Source organism: Natator depressus, chromosome 7, assembly GCF_965152275.1.
Source record: "Natator depressus isolate rNatDep1 chromosome 7, rNatDep2.hap1, whole genome shotgun sequence".
Lineage (NCBI taxonomy): Eukaryota > Metazoa > Chordata > Testudines > Cheloniidae > Natator > Natator depressus.
The window spans coordinates 119968290-119991368 of record NC_134240.1 but is presented as its reverse complement, the minus strand read 5'-3'; the positions used below and the strand labels follow the sequence as shown (position 1 = coordinate 119991368).

The 23079-nt window shown below is 44.6% G+C and overlaps 1 protein-coding gene across 1 annotated transcript; it reads right to left on the bottom strand.

The window, feature by feature from the left end:
- Positions 1-277: 277 nt before the first annotated feature.
- On the bottom strand, positions 278-23079 carry ARL3 (ARF like GTPase 3). Its single transcript, XM_074959441.1, is given in 6 exon segments — positions 278-4120; positions 14142-14327; positions 15445-15495; positions 21386-21502; positions 22899-23054; positions 23056-23079. Coding segments are annotated over 6 exon segments (582 nt in total). The 3' UTR covers positions 278-4072.

Genomic DNA, 23079 nt, shown 5'->3' with positions numbered 1-23079 from the left:
GTTTTTTTTTTGCAAAAAATGTTGGTTTTGGATAAAAAGCCATTTTTCAGGGGGAAAAGACGACTTGTTTCAAAAATTGTGAGGCATTCTACTCATAACTAATCTCTAATTCTTTGATGAGAAGAGGCAGAGCTGAAATATTGAAGGCATTCTATAGAGAATAGGATCCTTTAAAAGTGAAGTCTTCCTTTTGGATGGTCTGAAAAATAAAGACCCAACACAACCCCAAACCCTGGGCTGAAAACTAAATATAAACTCAAAACACTGGCTTCTTGTTTCTACTCAATTTTTATTTCTTGACAAAGACATCTAAATTATACACTGAATTTTACAACATGACCAAATATTGCAAATACCCCTTTGAGCAAATTCAAAAAAGGAACAAACTATAGAGCGTGTCTGGGCCAGATTATATCCTGCAATTAGACAGAACTGGATAGCCTAGCCCGTATGCTCTCCAGGGGAAGAAAATGCATTTTCATGTATGGTTTGTACGGAGCCCTAGCCCAATGGGGTGTGATCCTGAATGAAGCTGGTGGGTGCTATTGTCATACAAATATATTTAATAACGAAAGCACAGTGATCACTTGCAATTAGAAAGAATACAAAAATCCCTAATGTGCACAGAATATAGTTGGAAAATGGGTAAAAGGAGAACTTAGTATGTCTCAAGCCAGTGTTATCCCAGAACTATTGATGTTCCATCCAGAGCTTTAACTGTTCCACCATCTTTCCCCTTCTAAGAACCCAGATAGCGCTAGCAGAAGGCTCTCTAATTTACCAGACAAAGGCATTAGCAGGATCCAATGGCTGGAAGTTGAAGCTGGACAAATTCAAACCGGAAATAAGATGTACGTTTTTAAAAGTGAGGGTAATTAACCATTGGAACAGCCTTCTAAGGTATGTGGTGGATTCTCTGTCACCTGGAGTCCTTAAATCAAGGATTGAGGTCTTCCTAAAAGAGAGAGTCTACTTCAATCACAAATCATTGAGCCTGATGTAGAAATTACTGGGTGGGATTTAATGGTCTGTGTTATACAGGAGGTCAGACTAGATGATCGTAATGGTCCCTTCTGGCCTTGAAATCTATGAAGCTATAAAGTCTATGAATAAACTCCACCCATGCCAATGAGACAGTTTGTTTCCATAGAAACTTCCTTTAAAGGGGAAAAAGCAGACAGAGTCAGAAGGACAAAACCTAAACACCATAATTGACATAAATTGAATGTGACCCTGGCGAGTGCAATGGAGATTTGTTTTCAACGATGGCAGGTGTTCCGGATGGTTGTAACCGGTCTTATGCTTTGTGTTTAGACAGGTGGTGTTGAGGGAGGAGAGAAGCTTTGCTTAGCTGATCAGGGTTGAATGGACTGTAAACATATTAAAATAAGAGATGGCAGGTGAATTGTGTCTCAAGTACTTTTAAATTCCCATCCAGTAGATGCATGGAGGCTTGTTTACCACAAGGAGAAAGTTTATCGTCATCAGTATGGGATGGTCTATTTAAGTCCCGCTACACACATGGAAATAAAACTCCGGTAGCCCCTCACACTATCACATTCTCTCCATTATTACCTGAACAGATTGATTACTTGTGCCTGCTGGATTTTAGCAGGGAGCATTGTGTGCGTAGATGCCTGCACCAAAGATGCAAGCATGCCTCGCTACATGCAGGCATATATCTATTGATCCAGCAAGCCATTTCTGGACTCAATGACCAACAAAGTCAATTTCCCCCCTCCAAGTTGAGACTCTAGGAAAAAATTAAACAAATACAATTTCCAAGTGTATATATGTCTGACTATGGAAAAAAAGGAAAATCTTTTCAAATGCAAACAGTTAATTGCGACACCCATTATCAATTGCTTCTTAGCTGAAAAGAAACGAGCCAGTGTAGTTTTCTGCTTGTTAAAGACGTGATAAAAGAGAAGGGAAGAGCCTAACTCAAGACTCTTTTAAAGTGGCAGGGACCTAAGGTCACAGTAGTGTGGGTTTTTTTAAAACTGTTGACGTTTAGGGGTGCGGAAGCATTTCAAAAACTCTACACTTTCAATGCCGCAAAGGTGACGTATTTCAAGGCTGGGAGCCCATATTCTGAAGCTTTGCATTTAGCCACTTAAACAGCACAACCTCGCTCTTTGTAAGAGAGCTGCGATTGTTTACAGCAGGAGGATGCACTAACAATAAAGCAAAGGCAGACACATGCTGTGATGTGTTACTCCGAGTAGCCCCTGGGAACATGTGCTGCAAAGATTCCTGGGGTTCCGGATAAGGTACTGCAGCTGGAGGTGAGAGTCACTGAGCAAGCTGATTTTAAACAGATCTGCCTGCATGTCTCATGCTGCCTTGCTCATTCTGCACAAAGCTAGAACCATGTCCCCTTGCGTATTTAGCTATCGCTTAGGAATTCACTTGAGCCTGTTTTATTCCCCAGTCTTTTGGTTTTTAAACTGGGGCTAGATCACTTCAATCTCCACACCATTCTCCTTCTGGGTTTGGAGACAGATGTACTCTGGCTCTCCAGAAAGCAGGATCACCAGGGTACAGGCAGGGCAACCTTTTCCCACACTGCCCGCCAAGCTGTCTCCTAGCGATGAGAGGGCAGGGCACGGCTGTGGTCATTCTTTGGCCTTCATGCTTGGGCTGCAAACAATGCTGCCAATCAGGATGGTGGATTTTTTTTTTTTAAACAATCTGTAAATCTGTATGCTAGAAACTAGCTGGACTGAGAGCCAGCAGCTTCTTTTTGCACTGGACGCAACTGCTTTCAGGTGCCAGTGACTCTTAGTCCCTGTCAACTTGGGCTGGATTTGAACTGGGGACCTAGAGGGGACAAGCACCCTTTCCTTCCTACCAGTTAGCACCCCCATCTCACCTCTGACACATCCATTTGGACTGAAGAACTTGTGGAATTTGTCAGCCAAGGGAAAACGACTCATCGTCTTAGAACAAGCTTTTCCTTCCCGCTTCCCATCTGCCATTATTCCAATCCCTACCCATACATGGGATTAATTCTAAACTGGGAGATTCTTTCCCACAATGGCCATTTCATGGCTCCAGCCTCATACCTAGGATCAACTGCAGAAAGCTATCCCCACTGCAAAGCAATTGTAGATTTTCACTCTACAAGTCCCAGTGCATTTCCTGAAGTGAAAGATTTTAGAGAAGGCAGAAAATACACTGTGTGTTCAAAAAAGAGAAAAGTGGGAGCAGTTTTACCTTGTTCTAGGAACTGAAACATGGAATTAACTGCGCTTCACTGCACAGTTACCTCGACGGCCAGGGTTTGTGGCATACCAAGACTAATTTCCAAAATATAACCGCCCACCCTTGCACTGAACATGGGTAACCACGTATTTGCCACCGTGAGGTGGCCTGCGTTTTACTTTAGCTGGAGGAAAAGCTACCCCTTCCTTGCCTTCAAACTGTCAAAAGCTTAGGTTATACATACATGCTCCTCTCCCACTTCTAGGGAGGGCTGCAGTGTCACTGCTGTATCTGGTTAAGATGAAGGTCCTTTTCAGGGCTACAGGGGGCAGGGGATGACGTGAGAATTCTACCCACCTTGCACAAAATGACGTGCGTCTTTTACAACCCACACTTGCTACCGAAACAACGCCTGATTTGGGGAAAAGGTTTGACTGACATCTGAGAATGGCCAGGATGACTGTGGAACCAGTGGGTGCAGGGCATGCTGTGAACATCTCGGTGACTATACTAGCTCTGCAGAAGCCAAAACACAAGCCCCCAGCCTATTGGAATTCTCTAACCTGAATCACAAGCTTACTCTTGTTTAAAATCACATTTTCTAATCAGAGGAGTGTGGAGACAGTTAATACTATTTATACGGGGGAGGGGCAAGTACAATTCCTTTATTGGGAAAAATAACTGTACTAAAGAGCAGGTAAAGGTCCAATTCCAGCCGTGGGTTGAACTGTTGTTGTTCCCTTTTTTTAACAGCTGTAGCTGTGCACAGATGGAAAAAACATTTGGTCAGAAAGCAGCAAATTAGTGCTTCCAGGATAGAATTCAGCTTCCACAGCTCCTCCATTTCCATGCAGCTCAGGGGGGTTTATTTCTTCTTTGCATTGACATTTTTGCAGACCCAGTTCATGCCGTCCTTCGGACAAAAGGTGGACACAGAGAAAGGCAGGTTAGTCAAGGAAGGGGATAAGGAATCCTCAAGCTGTCATTTGGAAAACGTATTTGTACCACTCTCCCCATAATCCCCCACAATGTGACATGTAAACTGCAAATTCCCCTTTGTTCAGTGGCTCCTGTCGCAGAGCTGTTATGGTCAGAAAAGGGACTCAGTAAAAAAGGGTTGTCTTCTCATTCCACCGCTGTGTCCGAGTCCTCTGAGTTAGGACTGACATGTCATTAAAAAGATTGAGGCTCAATTCCAGGTTCTGCTATGGACTCCTGCAACCCTGAGCAAGTCACTCAGTCTTCCTGTATGTCAATTTTAGAGGACACTGGCCCTAGAGTTAGGGTGCTAACTTGGTATTCGGGTCCAATAACCTGCTGAGCCACAGACTTCCTGTCTCTTTGTGCCTCAGATCCCATCTGTACAATGGGGATAACAGCCCTGCTCTGCCTCACAGGGGTGTTGGGAGGAGAAATACAGTAAGGACTGTAAGGCACTCAGATGCACCTGTGATGGGGGCCATATAAGTAAGTTAAATAGATAGACTGCCCCATCTATGATGATAACACTCCTCTACCACACAGGGTAGCTGGGAGTCCTAGTTTATTGTCCATAAAGCAAGTTGGGATCTGTCTTGAAGGGAATGCTCCAGCAAAGAAAGCATCATTTTACCTGCTCATGCGGCTGACCTAAAAGCCCTGCCGCGTGCACAAACTGGATTCTCATCAGCCATGTGCACCCTCTAAACTGCCCCCTAGAGTCCAAGTGCAGAGTCTTTAGTTAGTATGAAAGATGATGTTCAAAGGAGGAAGCCAGCTGGATTTTCAGGTCTGAGGTTTAAAAATCCATCTTTGGATTTGTAAACTGGGCAGATGAGATCGGGGGCAGCAGAGAGAGGACAGAGAGTCCCAGTGGGTCATTCGTAGAGTCACTTTGCTAACTATCACTACACCTTTAAAGTCGTTAGACCTTAAAAATATTTGAGCAGCCTGCTAGTAATTTTCTGCATTGTCCAGTGGCAGGGCTGCATGCCGTTTCCTGCTCTCTTATTTCTCAGGCCAGCACAGAGTGGGAGAAATAGGTTAAGAGCTTGATCTTCCCAAGAGCGTCATTAAGAGAGAACAGGTGGGAGAGAGAATATCTTTTAATTTACTGGACCATCTTCTGTTGGTAACAGAGAAAAGCTTTTGAGGTTACACAGAGCTCTTCTTCAGGGCTGTGTAAGCTCAAAAGCTTGTCTCTCTCACCAACAGAAGTTGATCCAATAAGAGATTTAATAATTTTATTAAGATAATGTTGAAATAAAAAGAAAACAGTACAGAGTTTAAGCATAGAAGTTTCTGGTTATCAGGGAATAAGGTACAGATTATCAAGGGGTGTGAAATTCGGTTTAGGAATGGGTCGCGTAAGGAATACATAATCTGCATTCTCCCCGATTGGGGGTAAAAGTTTAACGGTAAAAGTTCAGACATTGAGATATGGGGGTATGTTGTCCATATAATGGCGATGGTCAGGTGTGGAGTATAATGAGTGGATATGATGATGAGGATGGATTTACCCTCATTTGGTGGGATTTAATGTTCAGTGAGTTTATGGTTCCAGTTCGTATGGTCCAATGGAAAAAGTGTCTCAGTCCCTTTCCCATAGTTGATGCACGATGTCGTACCGGCTCACTACCTCACCACCTTGTCTCTCTAATAGCCTAGGACTGACATGGCAACAACTATGCTGCATATAACAATGGAAGAGTGTTGCTGGCACACAACAGCAACCCCTTTTGGCAAAGAAAGGAAATGCATAGATTGGTTCTGAATAGAGTCCTGTCTAGCTCTTAGCCAGAAAGACGGTGGCCATACAGAAGGTTTTAAAGAGGACACTGAATCCTCAGGGCTTAATCAGGAGCACATAAGGGATCTCAGTTTGAAAAGAGAAATTTACCCTGGTAGCTGTCCCATTGGGTAGTTCTTATCGGAAGAGGTCCAGTGGTTTTCTAAACTGACCCTTGCTGCAGTTTTAAATTATAAAACAAACCCAGTGGTGCATCAAATTACAATGGGACATACACACACACACACACACACAGAGGCCTAATTCTAATAATGGCTCTAAGCCTAACCTCAGGGAGGGTCACTTTCTTCATTTTTATTTAGTACTGCAGCAGAGATCAGTGTGTACAACACATTGTCAGAAATCCTCTGACCAAATGGGAAAAGTCGAGAGTAAATTCATTTTAAGGCCCAGGAGCTTTGTGTTTTCCCTTCAGTAACAATGTAAAACCTACGTGTAAAACATGTAATGCTTTAAGCAATCAATAGAGTGGTTTAAAGCGCATCACTTTGGAGAGAGATTTTCAAGGTACACGAGGCCATAGGTTTACAATGGAGCTAGACGGAGATATGTTGAAGCCCTCCGCTTGGTTGTGTTCTTTAGAAATCTGCATGATTGCTTGCAAAGGGTAAAAATGCTCCCAGAATGATTTCAGCTTCCCCAGTGTCTGAAGCAATAATCACATTTGCACACATCATGGCATACAAGGCAAGCAGAGCCCCTCATTCATTTTGAATGTAGGTTTACTTGCTGAACCAGAACAGCTGAGACAGCTTAAAGTAATAAATATCAGCTGACACCCTTTGCTATTCAGCACAGTAATCCCATAAACAATACATCACTGCAAAACAACAAACGCGCATCCTATCTCCCAGCTAATCTGACCAGAACCTGAATTTACAGTGATTAAAACTCGGCCCGGTGCCATTAGGGAGCTCAGGAGGGGAAATCAGCCCACTGGAGCACCCGAGAGGCGCAGGTCATAAAGCGAGTTTATGTTGGGATTTAACATGGCTGGGAGTCTAAACTGCATCAACCATATAACAAGGGCAAAAGAATGACAAAGCACTGTGAGAGACAAAAGATGAACTCCAAGGGGTTTGAAATCCAAACCTAGGTCACCTAACTTTTAAAGCAGGAATGGCTTTTAAAGCCATTTTATAGAATGAGTTAATTTTAATATCTAATTAGTTCATGGGGGAAGGTCTGAGGGATTAACATGACCCAGTAGGAAAAGATGTTTGCTATATCAGAGACATGAATAAAATACTGTTATCTGCAAGCACTAAAGATAACTTAAATGTTTTTATTGCAACTTTATTGTGTGTGGCATCCTTCCTACAGAGGGTATCCCAGTATGCTTTGCAGAGAGGTAAATACAATGGAAGGGAAAAGAAAAATATAGATATGGGACAACAAACTTTCAGCGAAGGTTTTAAATGGGAAGGAGAGTTGTCATGGTGGAGAAACCCCGGGAGGCTGTTTCAGATGGGAGGCGGTGAGCTGGAGAAGGCTCTTGCACCAGTACAGAGGGAGCAGGGAGGGGAAGAAAAATGGTGGGTATGAAAGACAGGACCAAGTCCATAGAGGATTTAAAAACAATGAGAGCAATTTTTCTTCTCCCCCTTGTCCTTATATTTTCTTGCCTGTACGTACTTGAAATTGACTCTTTATGAAAAGTACCTCATCCCTACAATAACAATTAAACCCTTGTGACTAAAATACATAAAGTACAAATAATAACTAACTTTGCACTCTTCAGAAGCAGTATGCTTTGGCATTAGCAGTTATTCTAAGAATGAACATGAATACAGTAGTAATATTCCTTTCCCAAGCAGATATTAAATCTAACGCCATAGATAGGGAGAGAGTTAGAATTCTTTGGATTTTACTGTCTCTATTGATTTACAAACAGCTAGTAAACATCAATAAAAAAGAAGCTAAACACTGAACTGCGGGAAAAGTCCATGCACCTTATTGAATAAGTCCCCTCAACCCACAGAGCCCTTGCTACAAATTCATGTCGGCTAAAACGCTGGAGAAACTACACTGCAAAGCATCTCATGGAACGATAGTGACGAGGCTACTTTCCACATATGGGCAACATATCCTGTGCATGGCAGTCAATGAGGAGGATTATTGCGAGTGGATACTCCTAGCTTTTCTTTTCTGAAGAGCTGGATTCAAATCCTGCATTTTGGTCACAAGAATGAATGAGACTGATGGCCCCTCACACAGAGTATGTCTACACTGCAATCAGTGAACATAAGAACGGCCATTCTGGGTCAGATCAATGGTCCATCTAGCCCAGTATCCTGTCTTCTGACAGTGGCCAATGCCAGGTGCTTCAGAGGGAGTGAACAGAAGAGGCAATCATCGAGTGATCCTGTTGTCCACTCCCAGCTTCTGGCAATCAGACTAGGTATACCCAGAGCATGGGGTTGCATCCCTGCCCAACTTGGCTAATAGCCATTGATGGACCTATCCTCCAGGAACTTATCTAGTTCTTTTTTGAACCCTGGTATAGTTTTGGCCTCAGAACATCCCCTAGCAACGAGTTCCACAGGTTGACTGTGCATTGTGTGAGGAAGTACTTCCTTATGTTTGTTTTAAATCTGATGCCTATTAATTTCATTGGGTGACCCCTGGCCCTTGTGTTACATGAAGGAGTAAATAACACTTCCTTATTCATGGTCTCCACACCATTCACAAATTATTAGACCTCTGTCATATCCCCCCACAGTCGTCTCTTTTCCAAGCTGAACAGTCCCAGTCCTTCTAATCTCTCCTCCTATGGAAGCTGTTCCATCCCCCTAATCATTTTTGTTGCCCTTCTCTGAATCTTTTCCATTTCTAATACAGCAGTGTGACTGCAGCCCATGGAGACATACCTTGAACTAGCTAGCTCCAGTAACAGCAGTGGGCAGCGGCATGGGCTAGTCACTTGAGTACAGAGTGCACACCCAGGGTCCTGGTGCACTGGTATGGCCTGTGCTGCCAGGGCTTCACTGCTATTGTTATTGGAGCTAGCGAGATTGAAACTAGCTCGGCTATGCTGCAGACACCCCTCTGATTGCAGAGCAGGCATACAGTAAAGCACCACGCAATGTGCCATGACTGGCAGTCTCTCTACTCAGGACAGACTGGACGTTGGCATAGTAGCTGGGGTAGATGGCCAGAGGTGAGCTGTGTTGGCAGATTTGGAGAGGGTTGCTGCAGGCTGGGATTGGCTGACTGCACTCAACTTGTTTTAAACCCCATGCTATCAGCAATTTAGCTACAAGAGCAAAGTAATAAGACCTCAAATACAAGCGAACAAGTCCCTTCCGCCCCTTAGGAACCTTCTGATGTCTGCTCCCATGCGATAAACCAGGGATCAGGCACAGTCACAAACTTCTGACCCCTAAACATGACCTTGAGGGCAATGAGGCTTAATTCCTTCAGGTAAACCTGGGTATGCCATAATCAGTTGGGTCAGAGGAGTTCAAAATTCGCTATCTTGGATGTTTTCAGCATACTCCTTATTTCAAATGTTACTTTTTTCTCTGTCCACGCTGCTAATATCCTGCCCCGGCACCTAAGATTTCCAGGCTGCTGCTTCTATCATCATGCTACAAGTGGCTACACATTTTTTGCCTAGATGTAAATTTCTTTTTAGACTCCTGTAATCTTGTATTCCTGACACAGTTCTGACAATTCCCTCTCTGCTCCCACATTAAACATCACTAAGCTCTCTGCTCCTAGCTCCGCTGTTCCTTATCCCCTGCAAGCCCTGTCTCTGTCCACCCTGGTATAGCTACTGTTATCCAAATGGGTTTTTAATGTAATTTAAAAGTGTGTCTAACTTGGCTAAAATATGGTAAGTCCCTGTGCATACTGGCCTTACAACAAACTCAGGGCCTATTAATGCAGCACATTATACTGTCAGGGGCCACTTTATAATACCCCTTGCCTGGGTGGATGGGCCAAACTGTGATATTAACATACTACAATACTAGGGCTCGGCTGAAGAGGGATAGGCAAAGGTGGTTCTAGGCCACCTTCCTACCTCCCATAATCCTGGGGCCAAACTGGCCCTGACACAAATTAGAGTAGTTTAAAGGCTGCTCTAACTTCCACAGACTTGTAATGGCATCACAGGGGCCATTATTGGTGTGAGGCTGAGCAGAGCATAATGCGTTCCAGCATTATGCCAATGGAGGATTCCCCGCCCGTTTAGGACAGCTTTAAGGACCCTCTGCACCATTCTGAGGAACTTGCCCTTAGCCTTTACAGGGCAGTAGCACAGTTTGGTCCCATCTCAGGGATATTATAAAATGGTCCCACGATGCAGCAAACTGTGCAATGCAGACTGGTCCAAAGGCATAAATCACATCCAACAAACGTTCAGGATTCTTATTAAGCAGGCCCAACAGGCAGGTAGATAGCAAAATGAAACACATGTGGCTGCCCCTTCCCACCCCATCTCTGTCTACCTGCCATGTTGTAAGATCATGGCACAATGTACATTACTCTCCCACACAGAGTGCAGTTAGATACTTTGTTCTCACAGTGCATCCCCCAGAGCAGGGGTGGCCAACCTGAGCCTGAGAAGGAGCCAGAATTTACCAACGTTCATTGCCAAAGAGCCACTGTAATACATCAGCAGCCCCCACATCAGCTCCCGCCCCCCCTTCCCGTGCCTTCCACCCAGCCCTGCCGATCAGTGCCTCTCCACACCTCCCAATCAGCTGTTTCATGGCGTGCAGGAGGCTGGGGGTGGGAAGGAGTGAGGGCACGGCAGGCTCAGGGGAGGGGGCGGGAAAGGGTGGAGTGTGGGCAGGGCCTGTGGCAGAGCCAGGGGTTGAGCAGTGAGCACCCCCCCCCCGGCACATTGGAAAGTTGGCGCCTGTAGCTCCAGCCCCAGAGTCGGTGCCTGTATAAGGAGCCGCAGATTAACTTCTGAAGAGCCGCATGTGGCTCCAGAGCCCCAGGTTGGCCACCCCTGCCCCAGAGCGTCTAACTGCCAACAAATCACTGTTATGAGGCACTGCTTCCCCTGTCGTCACCAGAACCAATTACCACCTCATACCATATACCATACACAGCCCACTTATTACACTGCTTCTGCTATTCTGCTACGCTGTCAATGGTATATAAACATGAGCTTTCACTTGCAAACTGGGTGAGTCTTTATGCCAGATTGTGAGGCAGAAACCAAATCACTACTGCAGAGAGACAATCCTTCTGCCTTTGCTAGCTCTGAATTACAGACAAAGTAAAGGTCTGCTTCAAATGCACTCAGAGCGTAATGGAAGTCTCTCTTCTTTGAACAATGCCATAGTCTCATGAACAAAATGAATGATGTGTCCACAGCTTCACTAAGGAGAGTGAGGAGGTAATGAAACTCTGTTCTTTGGAAGCGGAAACAAGCTGGTGCTATTGGCAGCCCAGTGGGTGACAGCTTGGTGCAGGGGGCTAACCTGCAGGGGTTCCCTCTAACCCAGTCACTTTTATTCATGGCTTTCCAAGGAAGCTGCTGTGACCTTTCTCAAGTCCCAAAAGGTTAATGTTAAAGGACAAGATGACAACGCAGATTCCCTTCTTAATTAACATTTTTATTAACGAACCTATTTCAAATAATAGTTAAATTCTCTAAATTTATATCATTCTATTAACCATAATCTAATCTCATTAACCTTGAAATCCCCAGTCTTAACTACCCAATTCTATACACCATGGCACTATCAACTAAACTAATTAAATGACCTTCAAACTGGTTCCCCTTCGGTTATTGTCATTATTTATCCTTGCTCATTGTTCTTCCTTGGGGCCCTCACCAAACCTTCCCTATGAACTCAGTTCCTGCACATACTCATTCCAGAGAAACCCCTCTTATCAAAATCCATTGGTACCGTCTCTCAGGTCTAACTGGGTACTATGCTCCACTGACAGCAATGGCAGCAGGCTTGTTCTCTTGGTTTCATTCTAAATACCGGATGCTTCTTGGCTTCCAGCATCTTCATTTATTTTTCTGTCACTAAAGTCAACATTATCTGAGAAGTTCTCAGAGTAGTGCACAGGGATCTAAACTCCCCATATGACAGCGCGGTGCAGAGATACTGTAGCACGAACCTCATGTGTTTGTCTTAATCCCAACCCTCCCCACAGTTTGAGGGGGTGGCCCACCTCTGTGGTTTCATGGGACACACCCAAAAGGCAGGATAAATGACTCCTCCCTAGTCTGAGCCAACCGAGATCTAAAATCCTTGCTCTAGTTGTGTTTCCAGAAATGTTTCCTGGCCAAAGCAAGAGCGTCTTGCTGTCTGGTTTGATGGTGTTTATGGCGCCATGGAGGTGAAGTGCTGTCTGTCTATCTAGATATCTATCTGAGGTACTTATGTGGCCTCCATCATTGCAACATTTGAGCACCTCATGATCTTTAATGGATTTCTCCTCACAACACCCCTCTGAGGCAGGGCAGGGCTGTTATTCCCATTGTCCAGAGGGGAAACCAAGGCATGGGGATTTGCCAATGTCACACAGGAAGTTTGGAGTGGAGCAGAAACTTTAATCTAGGTCTCCCAAGTCCTAGACAAGTGTCCTAAACATTGGACCATCCTTCCTCTCTGAGCTCGTTGGGAATGGGGATGGCTATTCACTCTACAAGCTCTAGGGCAGGTTATGACTTGCCCACCCTCCCACTGGATGATCATTTCTGTAATAAGCTGCCATCTTTTACAGTACCGGAAGATGGGGGTGACAAAGTGAGACATTATCTGGCTCATATCTAAATGCATTTCACTTAGGTTAGGGTGATGAACAAAATATTTAAGTCTGCAGATACTTAATGACTTGGCCCCTGCCCTCTGCTATCTGGACATAAGCACAGGAGTGGATTTTACTTCCACGTACTAGGTTGTATTAGACTTTACTAGAGACGCACAGGTGCACTGCACACATCTGAAGGCACAATGAGAAGCAGCAGACAATAGGAAAGCAGCCATGTAGGTCTAGAAAGACTTGGATCAGCTGGGGAGAGGAGCATTTTTCAGCTAATAGAGGTGAAGCTGATAATCCTCATTTTTCAGCATTTAACTCTTCCACACCCAATCATGTTTACAGCTGTTGGGCCAATACAGCTCCCTCCTGGAGAAATGAGTAGGAGCAACAAAGTGGGTGAGAGCCTGGGGCAGGCGGGTGAGTGGGGAGAGGGAGGAGGTGACATGGGGATGCATGTACACATTTGAAATATAAGCTTGTGTTCCTTTTTGCTTTATTTCTTCAAGAGTATTTAATGTTTGAATAATAGCCATTGTGGGGCAAAAATCCATTAGGAAACAGCAAGTCCAAGTCACCTACTGAGATAGTATAACATTATAATACCCTGTAACAGCACCACTTCAAAACAGAGATAGTGCTGAAATGTTTCACAAGCTTGGCTACAAATGCAGCCAAGTTTATATCTTGGCTAAATAAATAAAAGCTCTTGGAAGGCTACTGTCTGGTATATTTAGGCCTACACTTTAGGTTCTGTAAAGACAGATTTTTTTTTTTTTTAATTCTAAGGAAAAGAGTTGGGTTGGAATGTAAACAGCCTCCCACAGTGTTTGCAACCCAAATATTCAAGTATTATACTAATGCACGAAAGCGTGAAACCAACTAAACTCAAGTCCCATCTACGTTACAAAAAATTACCGTGCTGTAGGACCTGGTATGCTATTACGTGGTAGCACCCGACAAAGTTAAAACCATGTTTCAGTCTTGATTCAGGAACGTGGCTCAGCCTAGTCTACAGAGTTTTAGCCACGTCAGGTGCTACCATCATAAGTGGGTCCCACCATCGGGCAGCTCTTTTGTGCTGTAGGCTGGACCAAAGTGAAACTGACCAGCCTCTCTCCATGTCTGAGCTGAAGCAAAACCCAGCATCAGTGGAAGTAAATTTGATTTTGAAAGTTTTATGCAGTAGTAATCTAAGGAGTTAACAGCACAGGTAAGACAACGTGTTTCATGAAATGATTAACCTGACATCATCTCTTTAAAATAAATAAATGCCTTCCTAAAACTTGATTAAGATATTCTGCTTTCTGAGGAGCCCTTGTGATCACTGGCCTCCTTCATAACACCACACAGCCTCTCCTCATTCAGTAAGGTATGTTGGCACAACAAGCCCTCTCTATCACCTCACCTGCACACCTTCTCCTGTGAGGGCTGAACAAGACTGGATCTGCCAGATTCTATCACGGATCGTGTGTAGGTTCAGTCCCTCAGCAATCTCCGAAGCAGGGGCAGCCGTAAGTAAATCTTGCTTGTTAGCAAATATGAGCACAGGGACTCCGCTGAGCTTTTCTTCATCCAAGAGCTCGGCCAGCTCCTATATCATTTAAAAAGGGGGTTATGGGGGGGGAGAGAAGCCTTTAACCACCAGAGGATGATCATGTCTCTAATTAGAGTTATATTTAGGGCAAATGTTGGAAGTGAGTGTTCCAGTGAAACCTAGATCCTATTACAAAAAAGCAAGAGAGTATACAATCATCTGTGCTCAGGGTTCAGAAGCAAGTTCTTTCAATTACAGGTTATGTGAGTCTTTAGCTTAGTTTGAAATTAACAGTTGTTTTAAAGGCTACAACTCTGCATTTTGCCAATCCCTGCTCTCTGGAAACCAACACAAAATAGATCGAGTTATTGCCCTGACTCATCCTTGAAATCAGGTGGTTCTATCTCTAATATATTTGAATCTCTGCGATGATGCTAGTAACAAGCTTCGATTTTTGATCCAAGTTTTATGAACTGTAACTCGTAAAAGAGAATCTTGTTTCAGAAACAAAAATCTCCCTCCCAGAAGGAAGCTGTGCTACCTACTGAAGGAATGCTGAAAGCCAGGCTGGACGATAGGTTTTATTGGCCAGACTTTAGTTTCACTTGCATGACATGTTGCAGCGTATTTTGTAAAACATGTGCTTGTTGGGGAGTGGATGGCTCAAGAACCGCTACAGACTGTCCTTGTTTTCGGGGGGGGAGGGAGAAGAGATCTTGTACTGCTGTGCAAGAATGAGTTGCATCACAGATCAGATTCTAGGCCAAAAAAAGCAATTTGCTTGCATTCTGAAAACCAGGATAAAACAGAATTGAGTTACAAAACTTTTTAAATGTTTCTGATCAGACCCAAGAAACGTTCAAGTCAATATTTACAAATTTAAGTGGAAATCATAAGAACATGATTCCTTATGATCTTGTTTTGGCAAGATTCAGAAGGACCTGAAAAGGTTTAGGCTTTAAACATTTGGTTCCATTTTTTTCTGGTAGAGGTGAACCAAGGGTAGCCCCTTCATCAAATTAACAGACAACTAATAATTTATGCTGATGCTGAAAGGAAAGCCCCACTTGAAATGCAAATTTCCACACACAAACAACAAGTATATTCCTAACTTCTGTATGGAAAGGGCATTAATGAACCTTACTTCAGAGAGAGTTGAACACAAGTTACTTACCTGACCCGTTTCTTCAAACCTCTTTCTATCTGCGCTGTCAATGACATAGATCTACAAAGGAAACAGGCGAAGGAGTTACTTTATTTGGAAGACATTGAAGGATGTAGTAGCCTGTGTAAAACTGAATTGAATCCAGTTCCCAATAGCAATCCTTATCATTTACACAGGCACAAACATTTATGTAAAGTGCTGTACAAACATTAACTACCCCTCCCCACGCCCCAGAAGGTAGGCAACTATCCCTATTTTACAGATGGGGAGAAAAGGGTCGTGGACTGGTCAAGGTCAGAGAGGGGGTTGCCGGCAGGGCTGGGATCAGAACTAGGGAGTCTCCTGCCTCCCAGCTCTGTGCTCAGTACAGTAAATCAGGCTGCCTCCCAGTGATAATGTGTCCACATAAACCACTACTGACTGTGTTGACAGCGAAGAAATGAACTGAATTGGTCATGGAGATTGAATTTCCTTCCAGGGCAGGGCTAAGACCATTGGACAGGGGGCAGCGTGAGAGGAGCTTGCACTTCTACTGATTATGCTCTGCCTGTTTGTTTTATGGAGAGGTGGGTCAGTTCGGCATCTTTCACCAGCACTGAATTAGTTAGTTTCCTTCCTTGGCAGACTAAGAACTTGTTTTTGAACCCTCTGGGGGTAAATGCAAGTGGCATAACCTGTGGAAGAGGTTTTAGCTCCACACAGTCTTTCAGGCTCCTTGAAGTTCTTGCTAGATATGCATTTAGTAAACCAGCTGCTCCCATCCCTCTGAACTATGCCCCTGTTCATCGCTAATGTGGTTGAAACAGTTCAGTTGTTTAAAACAATAGACAGGCCTAAATCAATGTGGAGCCTTAGTGTTTGCATATCATGTAACACAGGAAGGATTACACTGACCACAATCAACCTTCCCCAAACAGTAACTTGCTAAGGACAGTTGCAAAGAAACTCCACAATGGTTCAGGTACTGGTAGATGTGTGTATGTGTGACATGAGAGTCAGGGTCCCCAGCTGACTGAGGGGCCTGGCAACGAAACATGGGGCCTTTCATTTCCAGGTCATTGATATGAATCCATCCCTGACCAGGAGTGACTGCAAGTTGCTGACTGCTATTCAGTGGAATGAGTGTCAGTCTGGTTCTTAGGGGATCGGTGTCCATAATTCCCCCCATCACACCACAAATGGCACCCTTGCTTGCAGTCTCAGACAGAGACTCCATGCTTCCAGGACAATGTGGACTGAATATCAGGGGAAAAAAATTCCTAACAGCAAAATTGATTAAACTGTAGAACAGTCTCCAAACATAAGAACATAAGAGCAGCCATACTAGGTCAGACCAAAGGTCCATCTAGCCCAGCATCCCGTCTTCTGGACATGGCCAATGCCAGTTGCCCCAGAGGGAATGAACAGAACAGGGAATCATCAAGTGATCCATCCCCTGTTGCCCATTCCCAGCTTCTGGCAAACAGAGGCTAGGGACACCATCCCTGCCCATCTTAGCTAATAGCCATTGATGGACCTGCCCTCCATGAACTGATCTAGTTCTTTTTTGAACCCTGTTATAGTCTTGACCTTCACAACCGCCTCTGGCAAAGAGTTCCACAGGTTGATGGTGTGTTGTGTGAAGAAACACTTCCTTTTGTTTGTTTTAAACCTGCTGCCTATTAATTTCATTGGGTGACCCCTAGTTCTTGTGTTACAAAAAGGAGTAAATAACACTTCCTTGTTCACTTTCTCCACACCAGTCATGATTTTATAGACCTCTATCATATCTTCCCTAAATTGTCTCTTTTCCAAGCTGAACGGTCCCAGTCTTATTAATCTCTCCTCATATGAAAGGTGTTCTAAACCCCTAATCATTTTTGTTTCCCTTTTCTGTACCTTTTCCAATTCCAATATATCTTTTTTGAGATGGGGCGACCACATCTGCAAGCAGTATTCAAGATGTAGGCGTACCAGGGATTTATATAGGGGCAATATGATATTTTCTGTCTTATTATCTATTTCTTTCTTAATGATTCCTAACATTCTGTTTGTTCTTTTTGACTGGGAAAGGCTGGAGTTAGAAGGGACTTAATATGCTGTGAGGAAAACTCGTATGCTTGCCAGGGGAAGAGGTAACTGGTGACCTCATGCATTTTTTCCTCTACTTACTGTGGTTTCATGATCCTTACAAATCAGAGCTGATGCACACTGGTGGAGGACAGCATATGCACAGGAAGCTTGCAATGCAGCTGCCCATACTATACTGGTCCATGCTCAGTAGACGAGCTGAGGGATCTGGTGTCATTTCAACATCTTTCCTAAGCACTAAATGAAACATTATAAACTATAGTAAATAGCTATTTAAAATGTCATTAAGTGCTTTCCACAGTGAGGATGCCATATCTTATCTACTGTTGGAAAACTTGTTAAATTTACAAAGAAGGAATATCAACAGCTGCCTCCTCTAGGGTGAAATGCTATCTGTTTAGCTACTGCGCACAGGAACACTACATAACTGTTTAGGACAGAAAGTGAGGACCACCATATCCAGCCAAAAGTGAGGTAGTTATGGGACAGAACATAATTCTCCAAACTGAAATTTGGTCAGGGCACCGGGGCTGACACCCCTGCTCTTGAAGAAAGTGTCATGGGATGTGTAGTGAGGATGACTGGTCAGGTACTGAGCTTTACATCTCACCTGAAAGATGACCTCTCCAGTACAGAGTCCCCAACTCACACTGCTGGGGCATTAGTTCAGCGCTCACAAGGAGTGCCCCCTAACACTCACCAATCCTTTCTCTAGCAGCCACTGCCTTTTCTTTGGGGGTCTCCTATCAGCGCTTAACTTGTGAGATCTAACTAGATTACAGTTTGCGGTGACAGGGCTGCAGGCAATCCCCCAGTGCACAGCACAACGCCAACCAGCGCAGCACATGTAAAGTGCCTACTTCCAAAGCAGAAAGCCACATGCAAAATCACTGCAGGTGTGTGTCTGAATATGCAATCATCCAAAGAGACGCACCTTATTTGACTGGGTTAAGCTTCCAAATATCACAGGTGTGTAGAGCTGGAGTATCTCCCATTCACACACACCTGCACTGATCTGAATGTGCAATCACTTCATGGTTTTCAAACATTTTTGGAGGGTCCTCTCCCTTTGTGCAATGCAGATCTGAATGGAGCCGAGGCAGGAGTCTTGCGATTGTACCTTATCCTGGCCCCAGAGTTCCTGCATTGCAAAGCCCATCTGAACTGGTTACTGCAGGGGTAGCATGGGCTCTGTTGCACAACTCGAGTTTAAATTATCTTTGTAAATGCTGTGCCAGCATGGACAGAGTGTGAGAAAAACACTCACCTGCATTTCACGTGCTTTCTAAAAAAAACAATGGGCCAATATCAAGTCTGGTGGAGACGCATCGCAATTTCCATGCAAACGGTGGTGGAAATGGGTCAGGAAGTGACTGCTACCAGCCGTTGTACAACTCCTACCTTCCCATCCACCAGTGCTGAAACCGGTCCTTTTCCTCACTGCCCATTTCCTTACTCCTTCTACAAAACAGGGTTTCCCTGTTGTATTGAGTAGGCTGGGGGAGAGATGAGGGGTGCCTTCCGCTCCTCCGGGCTTATAATTAGCCTTTATTTTCCCGCCTCCCCTCCCTTGCAGTAAATGTAATGGGAATGTGGCGGCTTAATTGCTGCTACAAGCTTGGCAAGGAAGAACCGGGAGTCACATGGCCTGCAATATACCCAGGGAGACGCATCTTCATATATCTTCAATATACCCATGGAGACGCATCTTCACCATGCACGGACTTCAAGTGTCTGCTGTAGCAGTCACAGGCTCCCTGGCTGCTGCTTTGCAGTGCTGACTTTTGCCTACTTGCATAGTGCTTGCCCACCATACACAGCACCATAGATAATCCCTGACGGAGCAGTCGTGATCATTTTATGGCCGCCCTGTGTTTTGTGCCTTGATAGCCTACACAAGAGCTCGCTGACTAAGCTGGCTCTGCTGTATCTGAAAGCCCGTAATGGAGAAGGGACCTCCCTCCTTCAGTCTTGTTAAGCCTTGGTCGCTCTCTCACAGCTCCCTCCTTGTAAGGTCTCACCCTTGTGCTAGATGTCTTTTTATGTTCACCTTGGCCCCCTCTCTGTAGGCCCATACTCTACCCCTGTTACAGTGATGCTGAGTAGCCCAGCTATTTTGTATTTGTTGTGTATTTTATTGTGCAGCGCCTTGGTGAAAGGCAGCATGTTTAGTGATTAGAGCATGGCACACTGCAGGAGATTAAGAGCCAATTCTTGGCTCTGATATTGACTTTTAATTATTATTTTGTACTGAGGTAGCACCACTCCTAGGAGCCGCAGTCATTGACCAAGACCTCACTGTGCTAGCTGCTGTGTGAACATATAAGAAGATCGATTGTAAACTCTTTGGGACTAAGTAATGTAAGACTTTCTACATGTCCACAGTCAGGTCACAGTCCACCTGTGCCTCAGTTTCCCCCATCTGTAAAACAATGTGATAGCAACAACTTACTGTTCAGATGAGCTTAGCCGGTTGGGAGTGTGGGTTAGAGCTTGGGCCCTGCTTTAACTCAGGCTGGAACTCACCCACTTTGCAAATGAGGATGCAGGCTAAGTCACTCAAGTGCTGACAGCTCTCCAGTGCCTTTCCACAAATCCCCAGGCCAGAGGACAGACAAGTTCTCTCGCAATTGATGCAACCGACTGGGAAAGAATCCTACGGCATCTCAACACAAAACCATGGGACTCACTCCCAGGCACACACAGATGAATGCAGAAACAATGAGGACGCAGTAACGCAGTTCAAGCTCTGCAGTGGGGATGCTCACACCCAGGCAAGGCTAACCCAGGTGCTCATACCTGGGTGCCAATCACCTGGAAAACTGTGTGGTGTAGATATAGCCTCAGCGATCTAAGCATTGGGTTTGGATTTCCTAAACTTAGTGGCAACACAGGTTCTGTTGTTGGCTGAGACAATTCATCTTTTAAATCTTCCATGGGGGTTAACTTGAGTGACATACGGCTGGGCCGTGTCTGTCAGATGTACCTCAAGATCAAAGGCCCTTGCTGATCTGTACAGACTCTTCAGAATGTAGCTCACGCAAGCTTATGCTCTAATAAATTGGTTAGTCTCTAAGGTGCCACAAGGCCTCCTGCTTTTTTTTTTTTACAGAATCTGTAGAACTTTTGGTAAGAGTGGGGGATTTGCCCAATATCCCTGGCCAATATTCCCCCTCTTCCCCCACTGTGCAGGCTTGCGGGTGCCAGCTGGCTGCCACCCTGCCCTTAGAAGTGGCTGCATTTTGTATGTATTCTGTACAGTGCTCTAAGACACAATGTGTTGCATCCTGTAACTGTAAAGGCCCTACATTATAATTAAGCATTTAGTTAAGGTTTTCACGTTCAGAGTTTTACAAACATTAACCTTCAAATAGGTATGGAAGGATAGTCTTGTAATTAAAGATAGCATTATCTTTCTGCCTCTCTTCCACAGACTTTCCTGGCTGGCCTTGGGCAAGTCATTTAACTGTTTTGTGCCTCGGTTTCCCCATCTGTAAAAAAGGAGAATAATACTGAACCTACCTCACTATTTGTGGCTTAATTCATTAGTACCTGTAAAATGCCTTAAGATTCTCCAATGTATACTGCTACAGATGTGCAAAGTATCATGTTAACATTATGCCATTAATACCAGAGAGACTTGTAATTGAGCATGTATAGGAGCGATCAGCACAATGTGCTGGAAAAGTCAAAAATAACTGTGAAATGTTTCTGCCAATTCCACCATTTTTCACCATGTATCCAGTCTTGCCAATGGGTTCGGAATGATTAAGGTTATGCCAACAACGGCGTTACTCAGAATTAGGGTGTTTAGCACTGCCTGTCTTTCTGCCTGGAAAGCCATTGCATTAACAAGCACTCAGCCGTGGCCAATACTTACAAGAACATCAGTGTTTTCAAAGTAGTTCCTCCAGTACGGCCTGATCTTCCTCTGTCCACCAATGTCCCACACGTTCAGCTTAAAACCTTGAGACTGTACACTTTTAATGTTAAAGCCCTGTAATGAGCATAAGTAAAACCACACACTGAATCTCAGGATCATATTCATGAGAGCGTACCATTAGCAGCTTATATATCACGTTGCTGAAAAGCATGGCAAGATAGGGCCGTGTTGCTGTTCAGATGGATCAGCTGCGGGAGAGGTGAAGAGGAAAGAGAACAGCAGCCTTATGCATGTCAGCTTGCATATGTTCCTGGATCAAGGGCTGACACTGTCATGGCTACAGAGACATATGTTGCTGTTAATGTCTTTGGAGCGCTCAGAAGGGTAGATACAGCAAGAGGTGAGAGAGAGATGCCGATAAGGAAAAAAACAGAGGGCACTGTCAGAAGCAGGCTTAAGCCTATGAAAACTGAGTACACAGTACCGTCTAACCCAAAGCCAGAGGACTAAGCTTCATTCGACACAACACTAGTGCTCAGCTTAAAAGAACAGCTGCATATCTGAAGGGTCTGTTTCATCAACTAAAGCTCCAACTGAAAGGGTGTTCAACTGGAAAAACAGGATGTGGTGTGGCCTGGCAACGTGCTGCCACATGACCCAGGGGATCAGAGCTTGGAATCTGAGCGTGGGCTTTTGCTCTGGGGTGTCGGGGGCTGGGAATGCTGCGAGGCAGGGCACTCTGCTTCTAGGGGAGCTGGGGAGAAGAGCACCTTGCATAGCTCTCTAGCAGCCTCCTCTGGTCAAGTCAGGAGTGGTGCTGATGGCATTTTGGACTGGAGGGACACAATTGCCCCAATGGGGAGCCTTGAAGCGGGGGAGTAAAAACCAACAGCTAGGGATGACATGATCTGTGGGATTCTGGGAATGCCCAGGGGGAAAGAAGCAAGGAGCATAAAGAGAAATGTACAAGTTGTTCTTTGTTTGTTAAAACAAATCTGATTTCTGTTACACCCAGGTAAATCCCAAGTAATTCCACGGAACTCCATGGAGCTAGTCCAGATACACACCAACCTGCCTGAGGTCAGAATCTGGCTCAAAGGGTGCAAAACTTATGCTCTCCAGCTATACACTCATTTGGGGCTGGCTCCCTTTCTGCAGTTGAAAACACACCAATATAATGATAATATCCATAGAATCATAGACTATCAGGGTTGGAAGGGACCTCAGGAAAGACCAATCCCCAACTAAATCATCCTAGCCAGGGCTTTGTCAAGCCTTACCTTAAAAATATCTAAGGAAGGACACCACCTCCTAGGTGTTTCACCACCCTCCTACTGAAAAAGTTTTTCCTAATATCCAACCTAAACCTCCCCCACTGTTCTAATTTAGTTTTGTGTGCAGTCTTTAGCATTTCATAGGCATAGCTTGTATCTGAAATATGATTAACATGGCATGTGGGATGGAAACAGAACACACAGCAGCCTGCAGGCCCAGGAAGAGCCTTCCTTACCTGTGTCGGTGTGATGTGGCTGATGTCTTCAGATGCCAGCTGTTTCAGGAGTGTGGTCTTGCCTGCATTATCCAGTCCCAGGAGAAGGATTCTCACCTCCTGGTCTGGTGCACTCTTCAGTTTGCGCAGAATTGACAGTAAACCCTGCAGCAGCCAGGAAATCCGAGATGTTATTTCCCAT